The sequence below is a fragment of the Salmo salar genome, chromosome 15, assembly GCF_965601325.2.
Source record: "Salmo salar chromosome 15, fSalSal1, whole genome shotgun sequence".
Lineage (NCBI taxonomy): Eukaryota > Metazoa > Chordata > Actinopteri > Salmoniformes > Salmonidae > Salmo > Salmo salar.
Window position 1 is genome coordinate 75059983 of NC_138305.1, and position 13400 is coordinate 75073382.

A 13400-nucleotide genomic window follows, 5' to 3' on the forward strand; every position below is an offset into this window, starting at 1 on the left:
ATAACATGTCCAGGGGCCCCCCTTGGGTGCACATTTTGTTTTTTGCCCTTGCACTACACAGCTGATTTTCAAATAATCAAAGCTTGATGATGAATTGGTTATTTGAATCAGCTGTGTAGTGCTATGGCAAAAAAGGGGGATCCAGGGGGGACCCTGCTTTACACCTACAAATAAGGTATTTAAAAATTAAAAGCACACCTAATTTAATAGCAATAATTTAAAAACATGCAAACCAATCAGGTTTCTGGGTCAGAAATAACATTTCAAGGTTTAGGCTCAGCATGTGTTTCAGGTTTTATGTTAACTTTGAACTAAACCTGGTTAATGTTTTGTTTTCTCTTTATTGTAGTTGCTGGGAGCACTGTACAATGTATATTTACAAAATTGTTTAGCTACAATGGGCGGAATCGATTATGCTCAGTCGCGGGCCACCGGTATATGGCCTGGGACGTGAACGAGCAAAAGTGGTGGAGGAGCGCCTTCTCAAATCGAACTGTAATCTCAGCCATGTTGTCAACAAGGTGCAGCTTCCAGAAACATCTCTTTTCCATAAAATATGTTTCAAACTAGTTTTCATTGGGAAGGCAGATAAAGCGTTTTTATCCAAAGTAATCTCTTTTGCATGTGAAAACACAATCCTACTCATGACTCCACATGCTCCCACGTCACTTGGGTTTTGAGCCGAATTCGCCGTGGGCTTGAACAGGGCAACTGTTTTTTTCACCATTGAGGCAGCCCGGTTCCAAAACGTATGCAATCAACTTTCACCCGGTGCAAAACTTGCTTTGCCGGGCCAGATTAATCTAATCCCCTGTCTTGGTCGTCTGTCTGGCTCTAGCTCATAGGTCTGGCTCTGTCTTGTAGGCGGTGTTGGTTTTCGACATCATTTCTCTTGTACCAATTAATTTTCAGGGCAGCCATATTTCTGAAAAACTGGCAACCAATGAGGGGATTCTATAAATCTGGCCCGAGCGCCCGGTAGACGTATTTTGCGCCGGGCGAAATTTGATAGCATTCGTTTTGGAATCGGGCTGACTACCGGGCGTGAGCCAGGTTCCCTGTTCAAAACCCACTGCGAAGTCTGCTCAAAACAAAAGTCGGATAATTAAGCACGTGGAGTAATGAGTAGGACTGTGGGGGGAAAAAAACAAAGTGATTGCTTTTGATAAAAACGCTTGATGTGACTTCCCAATTAAAAATCGTTTGCAAATCCAAACGTATTTTGACGACCCTGGGTTTATAAGCGCGGAAATCGACTCTGCCGCTCGAGCATGATTTTGCGGCACAGTCGATAGCGCGCCGGCCTTCGGGCTTGAAGGTCGAGGGTTCGAGACCTGCTCCCTGCTGTTTCATTACAGTATGTACTTTACTTTCCCGTTCACGTCACGGGCCATAGACCGGTGCCCCGCGGTTCAGTATAATCGAACCCGCCCATTGTTACGTTTATCGAGAGGAAATAATTGACCAATTATATTAGAGTGGGCGGGACTATGGCTGGGGATAGTCCACTGCATCGTTTTTCGTTCCTCCCAGTTCGATCGGCAACGGGAGAGAGGAAAGTTGAGAGCCCGAAGGCAGCAGCCCCCACCACCGCCGGCCCAGGTTACCATCTAGCACCGGGAAATACACTAGAGAGCCACCGCCGGCATTACCAACCAGAAACCATGAGCAGCGAGGCCGAGACACAACAACCGCCGGAGCCTGCTGTGGATTCGGAGAGCCCACCCAGCCCGCCAGCTACAGCTTCCGCGGGGGATAAGAAGGTCATCGGTAACGTTAAGCTACAATAGCGTTAGCCAAGTGGAACATTATTGAATGCCAAATTAGATTTTATTGGCACGGTAACGTTGATTTCAAAAATGAATCAAACTAGTTACGTCGAAATGTCTAAATAATTGTAGTTAACTAAGTTAGTAACTAGGATGGCTATCTTGAAATCGTTAACTAAAACGAACGTTATGTTCTCAGATGTATGTTAACTAAAGTGCCAATTCAAAATGTCAGTTGGTTTAACGTGAATCTACTTCATAAGTTACCTAGTTGACGTTAGCCAAATACTCAGAATTTACTAACTATAGTGCTTAGATATAGGCTGACCATATATCTGAGAGTCAAGTTCCGAGGTAATGAATACTGCAAGTTAGCCTTTCCTCCATATCCGCTGTCTTTGGCATCTATGTCCTAATAGTGATTTTAGCCAACCGCAGCTAGCCTTTCTGCTAAATGGCTTGAAAGAGTTGATATTGGCCTTGTTCGTGACCGATTACCGGACCCCCAAAATAACACAGATCCCATGACCAGGATAGGTACTATACAACGTGTATTTTACGCAATTTCCCTTTCTAAATTAATTGTAGCCCATTTTAGGGACTTGTAACAATGAATTGGAGGCCAACGACTGCACCACAGAGCCACTATTGCAATTGTATGATATCCCTTTGTTCGCGGAGATGCACATACTAGCTAGCTTGCTTGATAGCATCATGCTAAGGCTACAATAGCTAGCTACTAACGTTATATTGCTAACTTTCGATAACTAGCTAATGTTATGTTTCACCTCCCCCAAAAGTAGTAGTTTGTGTTAACTTAATTAAGTTGCAGATGGAGTAGTTAGCTAACCAACTAGCTTCCCATTATGTCGAGTGGATAGTGGCGACCAAAATGTCCGCATCGATGTTCGGATTCTATTCATTTCTTTTGTCCAGCTTTGGCAGACAATTTCACTGTTATCGCGCCTAAAACCTTACCCATCACACGCGTAAGAAATACTCACTCGGTGCCCATGGGTATTTATTTGAGGTGTTGAATAACAGGTTTAAGCATCCTGGCCCGTATCCAACCACATGGTTGAGACCAAAGGCAATCTGCTAGCTAATTTAGCTACAGTGGCTATGTAGCTAAACTTGCTTGCTAAATCGCTAGCTAGCATCTTAGGGCGCGACACCACGTGTAAAGATTCAAGCACTTCCTTGTGCGCATTGAAACTGGGGTAATGGTTTTGCATCTCTAGTTCCGGGCAGTAAATGATTATCCGCCCAGGTTACACATTATACCAGACACTCTGATCAGTTGTGTACATGGCGTAGAACACATTGAACGTCTAGGCTAGTACCGGTAAGCTCTGGCCTCATAAGACCCTCGTCACGTAGGACGGTCATTATTGCAAGCTAATAATATGCGTTGGACCATGCCATAGCAGCTGGCAGACAAACACCAAGGGTTTAGCGGCCGAATCTATAAAAAGCGCAGCAGTTAATTATAACTTGCTTCCCCAGTGTATTTTCCTTTCCTGGTTGGTGTCTGTAGTCTTTCATTATCAGTCTTGCCATTTGATTGCCCACATGAAGTGCTCTTGACCCATTCCCCCTTTGAGTAATATTTGAACGAGAATGAAAGCAGCTAATGTGCACGGTACATCTTTGCATTGTAGTTATAGTTGGTAACTCGGCTACATTGTCTTTTTCAGCAACTAAGGTTTTGGGTACAGTCAAATGGTTCAACGTCAGAAATGGCTACGGGTTCATCAACAGGTATGTTGCACCCTCCTGGGCATGTCCAAAAGCCGCAAATATGAAGTGTGTGTGAAGGAACAATCTCAATCCTATTATGGCTTTGATTTGCTTACAAAGCTGGGAAGCAGATTTGCCTGTCCGTGGCATGCTCTTGTTGTCGTGTTACAATTAAGCCAGATGGTTCTGTTAAAAGCTGTTAGCCTCAATTATAAAATAGACATACCTTTTAATCCAGTGGTTTTTATTGGCCTAAATGTAACTAATCGCATTCTCCCTTCTACCACAAGGAATGACACAAAGGAAGACGTCTTTGTCCACCAGGTAACAAGCTCCAAAATTCTCCATGGATCGAGTAATGTATTGTGTAACTTTTTACCGTTTTCCTGCAATCAAAATCAGATTGCAGTTGTGTCCCAAAGGCAAAAGTTTATAATGAAATGTTATGTTTTTTTTTAGACTGCCATAAAGAAAAACAACCCAAAGAAATACCTTCGCAGTGTTGGAGATGGCGAAACTGTGGAGTTTGATGTGGTTGAGGGGGAGAAGGTAGTTGCAGGCTCATATACATTAATATGCCTTAATATTTTGGAATATTTAAAGCTTTAAATATGAGTTATAGATTTCTCGTTGAAAGCAGGTCTAAGTGGTAGAGCTGTTCTGTGTGCTTCCCGTTAAGTGTAGTTTTACTTACACCAGCTGAAAATAAAATGGTTATGGAAAATATATTTCAGTGGTTTCGGCTGTACAATCATTTTCTACGCAATATTTGCTTGTTTTGGCACAAACCGAAATTAGACAAACTATAACTTTGGCAATCAGGAAATAGCGGTGTGATTTCTGCCTAGTGCACCTTTAAGGCATTCAAATTTACTCTAACATCACGTACCACCTCAGTTATGATAAACAGTGATTCTAATGTGCTTGGGTAGTTTTGACTAGTCATCAATGCTATGCAAAATAACCTAATAAATAATTTTAGTGGGTGCTTATATTTGTCCTATTAAGTAATGTGTGTATTGGGGGGAAAAAATGTTTTTGTTGCATACCCCAACTCCCCGAGACACCCTCAGTGAGTGGGGTATGGCATCAATTCCCTAGAGCAATTAGGATTAAGTGCATTGCTCAAGGGCACATTGACAGATTTTCACTTTATTTGCTTGGGTATTCGAACTAGCAACTTTTCGGTTACTTGCCCAATGCTCTTTGACCGCTAGGCTACCTGCTGTCCTAAACTTGATTCTCCAGAATGGTAGTGTGGTCCAAACAGTGTGTTTGAATCTCTTCCCAGGGAGCAGAGGCAGCCAATGTGACCGGCCCAGCGGGTGTCCCAGTCCAGGGGAGCAAGTATGCAGCTGACCGGAACCGCTACAGGCGGTATCCCCGCAGGAGGGGCCCTGCCCGTGACGGCGAATACCCGGACAACTACCAGAGTGACGGCGAGGGTGAAGGAGAGCGTCCCCCCCGCAAGAGCCGCGAGTGTGCTGAGAGTGCCCCAGAAGGAGAGATGCAGCCCCAGCAGCGCAGGCCCCCCTTCCCCGGGAGACGGCGCTACCCCCCATACTTTGTACGTAGACGCTACGGCCGTCGGCCCCCGTACACCAACGCACCTCGCGGAGAGATGACTGAGGTACGCTGTCACAGGCACTCCTGAAGCAGTCCGGCCCCGTTCCAGTGATGTCATACACACTCTCATCGAATACGCGCGCCACACTTGGTTTTGGCCGGACAAAACCAAACCTCACGTGTATTAGTCAACAGACCAATACAGGTTCACCAAAATAGGTCTACATAGTGTATATACTGACAAGAGTTGGCTCCAAACCACTGGTCAACAGATTACAATTAAACCTTGAGCGTATCGGTCAACAGACCGATACAAGTTGACCAAAATAGGTCTGTCAATCTGTCACAAAAACCCCAAAGCGTTACACCTGCGGTTGGTCACCACACGTGCAGAGACTCAAATATAATATAGTGGCTGGTGATTCTTTCTATCCAGATAATAGGTAGAATCTACTGCACACCAAGGCACAACTGGCAAAACTGGAAAGTGTCTCCCCACAGGCAAATTAATGGTAGCTAAGCTTTCTGTCAGTCAACTGTCATCAGAGCTTATCTTTTCCTGTTTTTTTTCATTCTTTCTATACATTGGTGAGTTTCAGACCCGGATCTAGGTTGAGTCAGGACTTCGTGAGCCTTGAGTGATTTGACTGTGACTAACTCTGTTTGTTTTTAGGGTGGCGAAGGTGATGAGAACCAGGGAGGTCCAGACCAGGGCAACAAACCAATGAGACAGAACTACTACAGAGGCTTCCGACCAAGGTTCGCATGTTGTTTATTGACACAAGGCTGCAAGAAGGGGTTATAACCTCAACACGAATGGACCCAGAACTTAATCGAGCAGTTGACCTATTACACCAGAGTTTAGTTCTGGGTTAACCAAGATTATCCCTATAGTTATAATTGATATAAGTATTATGAAATGCATGACCCTGGTGAATTGGCCAAACTATCTATGGACTATGATCTTAAATGATTCCAGAACCAAACGATCTTTGCTGTTGAAATGATGATTTCTCATGTCTCTTCTCTGACAGAATAATGGAGAGAGCATAAACACCTCTGATCTCAGCATGTTCACATTTACTTGCCCTCAACAACCCTGTTTAAGTTGAGGAATATTCGTGTTTCTATTTTGAGTGTCATTATTTTGTCAAACCTGTGGTCCATGTTATGACCAGGCCTTTCGCTCTGCCAATATGCCTCAATGATGAACTTGTATGTAAATTGAACTTAATCAGAAATGGTTCAGCGCACAGCCACAACTTGAACGCCAACACTTGTTTTAAGCTCAAATGCATGCTGCGCTGCTAGCCCGTGGACAATTCTTTACTCGTTTCAACCAGACTGTGGCAAACGTTGCAACCAAGGACAGACGATGTTTACATCGTAGCACTCTGTGGTCCCGTTCCATAAGCTTGTGACCTACCACTTTGGCTGAGCTGCTGTTGGTCGTAGATATTTCCACATCACAATAACAGCACTTAGTTGCCTGGGGCAGCTCTAGCAGGGCAGAAATTTGACCAACTGACTTGGTGGCATGCTATGACAGTGCCATGTTGAAAGTCACTGAGCTCTTCAGTAAAGCCATTCTACTGCCAATGTTTATCAACAGAAATTGCATGGCTGTGTGCTCGATTTAAATCATTTTTTATTCACTGTCAGCAACGTGTGGCTGAATCCACCTCAATTGTCTTATTTAGCAACAAAAAAACAACATTTTTATACTTTGGATTTAGACTCAGAGCAACAATAAAGAGAGCTCATACTTTGCAGTTGAGGAAAATTCTGCTTTGAAAGTTGCTGAACTTGGAACCATTTTCTCAAGTGGGGTTACATCTGGGAAAAAATGTAATTATTAGTGATTACATTTTGTTCCATCTGGGAAAAAAGGTTACATTTCAAATTCCCATCCCTAAAATGGAATTGGCTGTCATGTTCTGAAGTTATGGGTGCTATCTTGAGATGAGGCCGGTGTTAAAGTGTGTATCCCTCAACTCCTGCAGCAGGGGTGGCGGTCCACCCCGTCCCAGACCGGTGCGGGACGGCGATGGGGAAAACAAGGAGAACCAGGATGGTGATGGTGAGAACCAGGAGCCCCGCCAGCGCCGCTACCGCCGAAACTTCAACTATCGCCGCAGACGCCCACAGACTGGCGGCAAGCCCCAGGATGGCAAAGAGGCCAAGACCGACGGCGAACCATCTACAGAGAAAACGCCCGCTCCCGCGGCCGAGCAGGGCGGGGCTGAGTAGAAACTGCCGGCATACCATCGTCCGGGTGAGTCCAACACACATTGCTACTCAGCATACCTGATTTCTGGGGGGGGGGGGGTGAGCATGCTGAATTAAATTTCAATGCAGTCAAGCTTAGTTTGTTCAGTATAGGACTGCAAGATTATTCATGGTAAAATATACAAATAAGTTCTACTTTTCCACAAGCACACTGGCATTGATGTGTAGGTTGGAGAAACGGGTCCTTATTGCTTAAAGATCAATCAATTTAGTGGAGGGGGGAAAGTACAAGTATTCTTGTATCAAATGAATGGACCACAGGCTGCATTAAATCTGCTTGCGGGCAGTCTGTTTGAGACCCCTGATTCAGTGGAAAGGTCCATATCAGATGGCCATTGCTGTGTCCTGGGCCAGTTTACTCGAGTTCTAAAGCCAGCCTCAGTCTGCACTTTCTATTGACACTGTGCTCCATCGCCCAAGGCAGGGGCAGAATGAGGTAATGCCATGGATTTGATAAAGCAAACTGCCTGCCTGATTAGTCCTGCCATTGTGCCATGTCTGATGCTGGCGTCAACCTCTGCCCCTGTTGCACATTCATCAGTTGACTGATGCAGTAATGTATTTTCTTTAACAGTCTCCCTCTTTTCTCTACAGTTGTCATCAAGAAGAAACAAAGATCTGAGCAATAAGAAACAGATTTGACTTGACGATCGTCTTAAGCTTGCACCATGAATTTGACCAGATTACCACCGATTGCCTGCAGAATCTATGCAGACCTGTTTTGTTCCATTATTTTTGTGACAGCTAAAAAAAGTTTGGGGGAAACAGCAGATGTTTTTCTAAAATCGGTCCTAAGTTTTTACACCAAATGGTTTTTAAAAGTAATTTGATATCTGGTCAGTTGACATTTTTAAATAACTTTTTATGTATTCAAACATGAATTTTAACAACGCAAGCTCAAATAAAAAGTCAAAGGAGAACTGTTGACTCAACTTTTGTACCAAATGGTCTGCTCTGTCCAAATGCATGACAACCAAGGACTTGGGGGGTATACTGTATACAAGTTTGAATATTTATTTGGCACTTGCAGGCATCGCACAATTAACATTGATGGGGAAGGCATTACTGATGCTAAGTCCCACCACCATGGCATGTTTCAAATGAATGTAAAATAGAAATACATTTACACAATAACTGACATTAAATTCATACAACACTACCACTTCAAATGTACATGGCAACTACTTCCTGCCCAAGCGAGGTCTATTACTGATTGAGGCAGGGATGTTGGTTGGCTAAACGTTGGTTTCCTTGCGCAGGCGCTTCATACGCTGTACATTGTTCTCCCTGGCAATGCGGTTGGTGATCTCCGTGGCACAACTGGCAGGAAACCAGCCCCTCTCCCCGTCCCTCATCCTCTCCCCATGGCACCAGTCTACAACAGGAAGGAAGATATTTTGGTAGCAATATGATTTAAGATTATCTTAACACACTTAAAGCAGCAAACTGCACTTCATGGTTTCACTAAAAAGCTGAGGGATGGGGTTTGAAAAGTAAACCAATACTTTTGATTCAAACCAATTAAGTGTAAACATTGAGTAAAACAAGCTTATTTGGTATGACAGTTTAGCTAAACTCATAAGGCATCTTTAAATCAATGGGTACATACTAACTTACAAGTCCAAAAATTGATGTAGCTATTGCAGGTTGCCCCTTAAGTGTTAGCGCTAGGTTACTTGTTTCTATCCAGACTTACCCTCTTCTTTCTGCAGGAGGATGACTACCTCTGCTTGCTGCAGGCCTAGCTCATCTGGCTCCTTGGGCATGTAGGCTTTAGTGGCCTCGTACTGCGGCAGGCCTGAAACACCATAAAAAAGGCCCACTAATAAGTTAACCAATGTCATTGCAATGGAAAGTGTAGGAAAGCAGATACATGTAGCTAGTCACCACTAGTGGTTCTGGGGGGAGATTTACATATGATTTTTCAAAGTAGATCACTAGATCCAAAGTAACAGATAAGAAAAATAGTTACGGGCAGGTTTAGTGTAGCTTAACGTCTTCCAGTGTGAAGTAGTTGGTCAATTATATTTTCAGAGTAGCTTCCCCCACCACTGACATAACCAGCAATCAAGGTAAATTGCATCTAATAATCCTACCGTCTGCACTGGTCCTGTTCTGCTTGTGCTCCCGGAGAGCACTTACCCAACGAGCGCGGTCGACCCTTGAAATTAAGACAGATCAGACACTCATGGCATTGTTAGTAGAAACTGGTTGTATCAGTTGTGCATTCCAAAGCATGGGGAGGAGATTCAGGTTTCACTTTCGGTAAAGATGAGCTACAGACCATCTACTAACCCTTATCCTGACCAGCAGTTGCTGAATGCAGTTAGTGCATTCAGAAAGTATTCAGACCCCTTCCAGATTACAGCCTTATTCTAAAATTAAGTTGTTTCTCCCCCCCCCCCCTTATCAATCCATACACCATAATGACAAAGCAAAAACAGTTTAGAAATGTTTGCAAATATATTAAAAACAAACTGAAATACCACATTTACATAAATATTCTGAACCTTGACTCAGTACTTCGTTGAAGCACCTTTGGTGGCGATTACAGGCTCTAGTCTGATTGGGAATGATGCTACAAGCTTGGCACACCTGTATTTGGGGAGTTTCTCCCATTCTTTTCTGCAGATCCTCAAGCGCTGTCAGGTTGGTATTTTATTAGCATCTCCATTAGCTGTTGCAAAAGCAGCAGCTACTCTTCCTGGGGTCCACAAAACAACTACATACATTAAAAAAAGGCACACGTAGCCTACATATCAATGCATACAAACTATCTAGGTCAAATAGGGGAGAGGCGTTGCTTTCTGTTTTTTGAAACCATGTTTGCTGTTTATTTGAGCAATATGAGATGGAAAGTTCCACGCAATAAGGGCTCTATATAACTACATTTTCTTGAATTTGTTCTGGAGACTATGAAAAGACCCCTGATGGCGTGTGTGTGTGTAAGTTGACTATGCAAACAATTTAGGATTTAACACTGTTTCTTATAAAAAGTAGTGATGTAGTCAGTCTCTCCTCAACTCTTAGCCAAGAGACTGGCATAAATAGTATTTATCAGCCCTCCGATTACAATTAAAAGCAAAACATCCCACTCTGTTCTGGGCCAGCTGCAGCTTTCCTTGCAGTACTGGACCACATGACTAGACTAGACAATACTAGAGCCTGCAGAACTTGCTTTTGAAGTGGTGTCAAAAAAGCAGAGCCTCTCCCCATCTTTGCAACCATGTTTTGACCATGACAGTTTACAATCTAAGGTAATGCCAAGTAATTTAGTCTCCTTAACTTGTTCAATCACCACACTAGCTGAGGTCTAGCACTTAAGGAATGATTTGTATCAAATACAATGCTCGTAGTTTTAGAGGTGTTCAGGACCAGTTTATTACTGGCCATCCATTCCAAAACAGGCTGCAACTCTAAGGGTTTCAGTGACTTCATTCGCTGTGGTTGCTGATGCGTATATGGTTGAATCATCAGCAAACATGGACACGTGGCTTTAATGCCAGGTCATTGGTACTCATTTCTATTTTTAGAGGGCCTAGAGAGCTGCCCTGCAGTACACCACACTTTACATGTTTGACATTAGAGATGCTTCCATTAAAGAAAACCCTTTGAGTTCTATTAGATAGCTCAATCCACGATATTTCAGAGGTTGAAAACCCATAGCACTTAAGTTCAACAGGTTATGGTCAATATCAATTTCTTTCAACAAATCAGTCATTTGTGTCAGTGCAGTACATGTTGAGTGTCCTTCTCTATAAGCATGCTGAAAGTCTTAATTTGTTTAGAGAAATAGCATTGTATTTGGTCAAAAAAAATTCCAACAGTTTGCTAATTGCTGGCAGCAAGCTTATAGGTCTGCTGTTAGAACTAGTAAAGGCCGCTTTACCACTCTTGGGTAACGGAATTACTTTGGCTTCCCTCCAGGCCTGAGGACAATGACTTCCCTCTAGCCTCAGATTAAAAATATGACAGAAAGCTACGGAGGATGGTGGCTGACTATAGCAATGCCTAAGTTGTCAATGCCAGGAGGTTTGTCAATATTGATCGTTAACAATAATTTTCCCACCGCGCCTACACTAACTTTACAAAATTCAAACTTGCACTGCTTTTCTTTCATTCTTTTTTATGCATGAATATAATTGCTCAGTTTGTGGGCATTTCCTGCCTAAGTTTGCCCACTTTGCCAATGAAATAATCATTAAAATAATTGGCAACATCAAATGGTTTTGTGATGAATAAGCCATCGACGAAAGATGGAGTTGAATGTTTTTCTGCCAAGTTTTTTTTTTTTTCCCCCCATCATTCTTCATATCATTGATCTTGGCTTCATAATAGTTATTTTTATTGAGTTTAGTCACAATCTCAATTTGCAGTAAGTAAGGCAGTCAGATGTCAACCATACAGTTTTTCAATTCCTCAATCCATGGAGCCTTAACAGTTCTAACAGTCAGTTTAACATTGATCATAAATTCATCAAGTGCAGCGTCTGGATGCTCCTCATTAATCACAGACCCACAAATATTTTTAATATCCACATAAGTCACAGTAAAATATTTTGTATGATCTGTAAATACACTATTTTAGGCCCAGCTGTTGGAACTTTGGCTATCCTGGATATAGCCACTATATTGTGATCACTGCATCCAATGGGTACGGATATAGATTTAGAACAAAGTTCTACAGCATTACTAAAGATGTGATCGATACATGTGGATGATCTTGTTCCTGTATTGTTTGTAAACACCCTGGTAGGTTGATTAATAACCTGAACCAGATTACAGGCACTGGTTACAGTAAGAAGCTTCCTCTTGAGCAGACAGCTTGATGAAAACCAGTCACTATTCAGGTCCGCAAGAAAGTAGTCCTCTGTTTACATCACATACACTAGCAAGCATTTGACACATTATTTAGATACTGACTGTTAGCACTTGGTAGCCTATAGCAACACCCCAAAAGAAAAAGGCTTTAGATGTGCCAAGTGAACCTGCAACCACAACACGTCAATAAGCAAAGATCTTCTAAGCATTACAGGGACATGGCTCTGAATATATACAGCAACTTCTCCCCATAAGAATCTCTGTCTCTTCTATGAATATTATATCCTTGGATTGCTACTGATGTATCAAATTATTTATCTAAGTGAGTCTTCGAAATGGCTAATGTGAATGTTCTGATGTTAGAAATAAGGTTAATGAAATCAGTTACTTGCTAAGACTACATATAAGAGCCATTTTCAGCACTTTCCTGAGTAGCTTAGAGACAAAGCAAGATTAAAATCATACACACATTCAGCAGTCCATTAATCAATTTGTGTGCGTGCTGCGGAGTTGAGGTTACGAACCCATAGGCTTGGCTCATCACTTCCAGGCTTCTGGGAGGGAGGGTGGACAATGAGCCTGTCGTAGCAGATGTACGCAATGTCCCCACACACTCTGGCAGCTTTCATGGCTGGGATCAGTGCTTTCCTCTGGCGCACAGCTTCAGGATAGTCCTCGTTGAGGAAGATATGTTCCTCTCAAGTTCTTGGCTCTTTCCAGAACAGCTACCTTGTTCTTGAACCTCAGGAATTTGACCACTGGTCGGCCGGTGGTGGGTTTTCCAGTCCTGTGTTGTCATTGTTAGCTGTCATTGTTAACATGGATTCACGCACAGAACTAATGTCCTCTCTAAAATGACAGATTGCTGTCATCTTGCCGTTCTCCTGTTTCAACTCGTCGAGCTGACCCTGGGAGAACTGCAAACTGTTCTTCAGGTCCTGGACCTCTGGTCAGGTCGTCCATTCTTTTATTAGTAGAATCCACAAGTATTTGGACAAAACACTTGTAACAACTGCTTATAGGTCTCTTTAAAAGATCCTTCACGTGTGATAGAGAGACACCACTGGCACTGTCCTCAACGGTACTCCCACCGGCTTTGGTCCTTGTCATAGTAGCCAACATCTTAAGTTAGGCTGTTACTCCTCGCAGTTCCAGACAGGGCAGGTCACAGGGAAAATGTCAGGGATCTAGTCACAAACCCCGGACAATCTGCGGT

General features: G+C 43.1%; 2 protein-coding genes across 6 annotated transcripts in view; one reads left to right on the forward strand and one right to left on the reverse strand.

Moving 5' to 3' along the window:
• Positions 1 to 1475: 1475 nt before the first annotated feature.
• ybx1 (Y box binding protein 1) lies at positions 1476 to 8284 on the forward strand. Of its 4 annotated transcripts, none has more exons than XM_082962047.1 (8): positions 1476 to 1770; positions 3467 to 3530; positions 3800 to 3833; positions 3969 to 4058; positions 4801 to 5139; positions 5749 to 5834; positions 7079 to 7350; positions 7959 to 8284. In XM_082962047.1, exons 1-7 carry the CDS (start codon positions 1491 to 1493, stop codon positions 7323 to 7325), a joined length of 1140 nt encoding a protein of 379 aa, XP_082818173.1. In that variant the 5' UTR covers positions 1476 to 1490; the 3' UTR covers positions 7326 to 7350; positions 7959 to 8284. The 4 variants fall into 4 exon arrangements, with proteins under 4 accessions (XP_082818173.1, XP_082818174.1, XP_082818175.1 ...); XM_082962048.1 differs by having other exon boundaries at positions 7082 to 7350; XM_082962049.1 differs by having other exon boundaries at positions 4801 to 5076.
• Positions 8285 to 8355: 71 nt separating this feature from the next.
• arhgef16 (Rho guanine nucleotide exchange factor 16) overlaps positions 8356 to 13400 on the reverse strand; it is a 34216-nt gene continuing 29171 nt past the window's right edge. For both annotated transcript variants that reach the window (XM_014146177.3, XM_014146178.3), the window contains exons 13-15: positions 9461 to 9525; positions 9061 to 9162; positions 8356 to 8739 (exon numbers count right to left, since the gene is read on the reverse strand). In XM_014146177.3, coding sequence (XP_014001652.2) covers positions 8600 to 8739; positions 9061 to 9162; positions 9461 to 9525 — 307 coding nt within the window. In that variant the 3' untranslated portion in view covers positions 8356 to 8599. The remainder of the gene's footprint in view (positions 8740 to 9060; positions 9163 to 9460; positions 9526 to 13400) is intronic.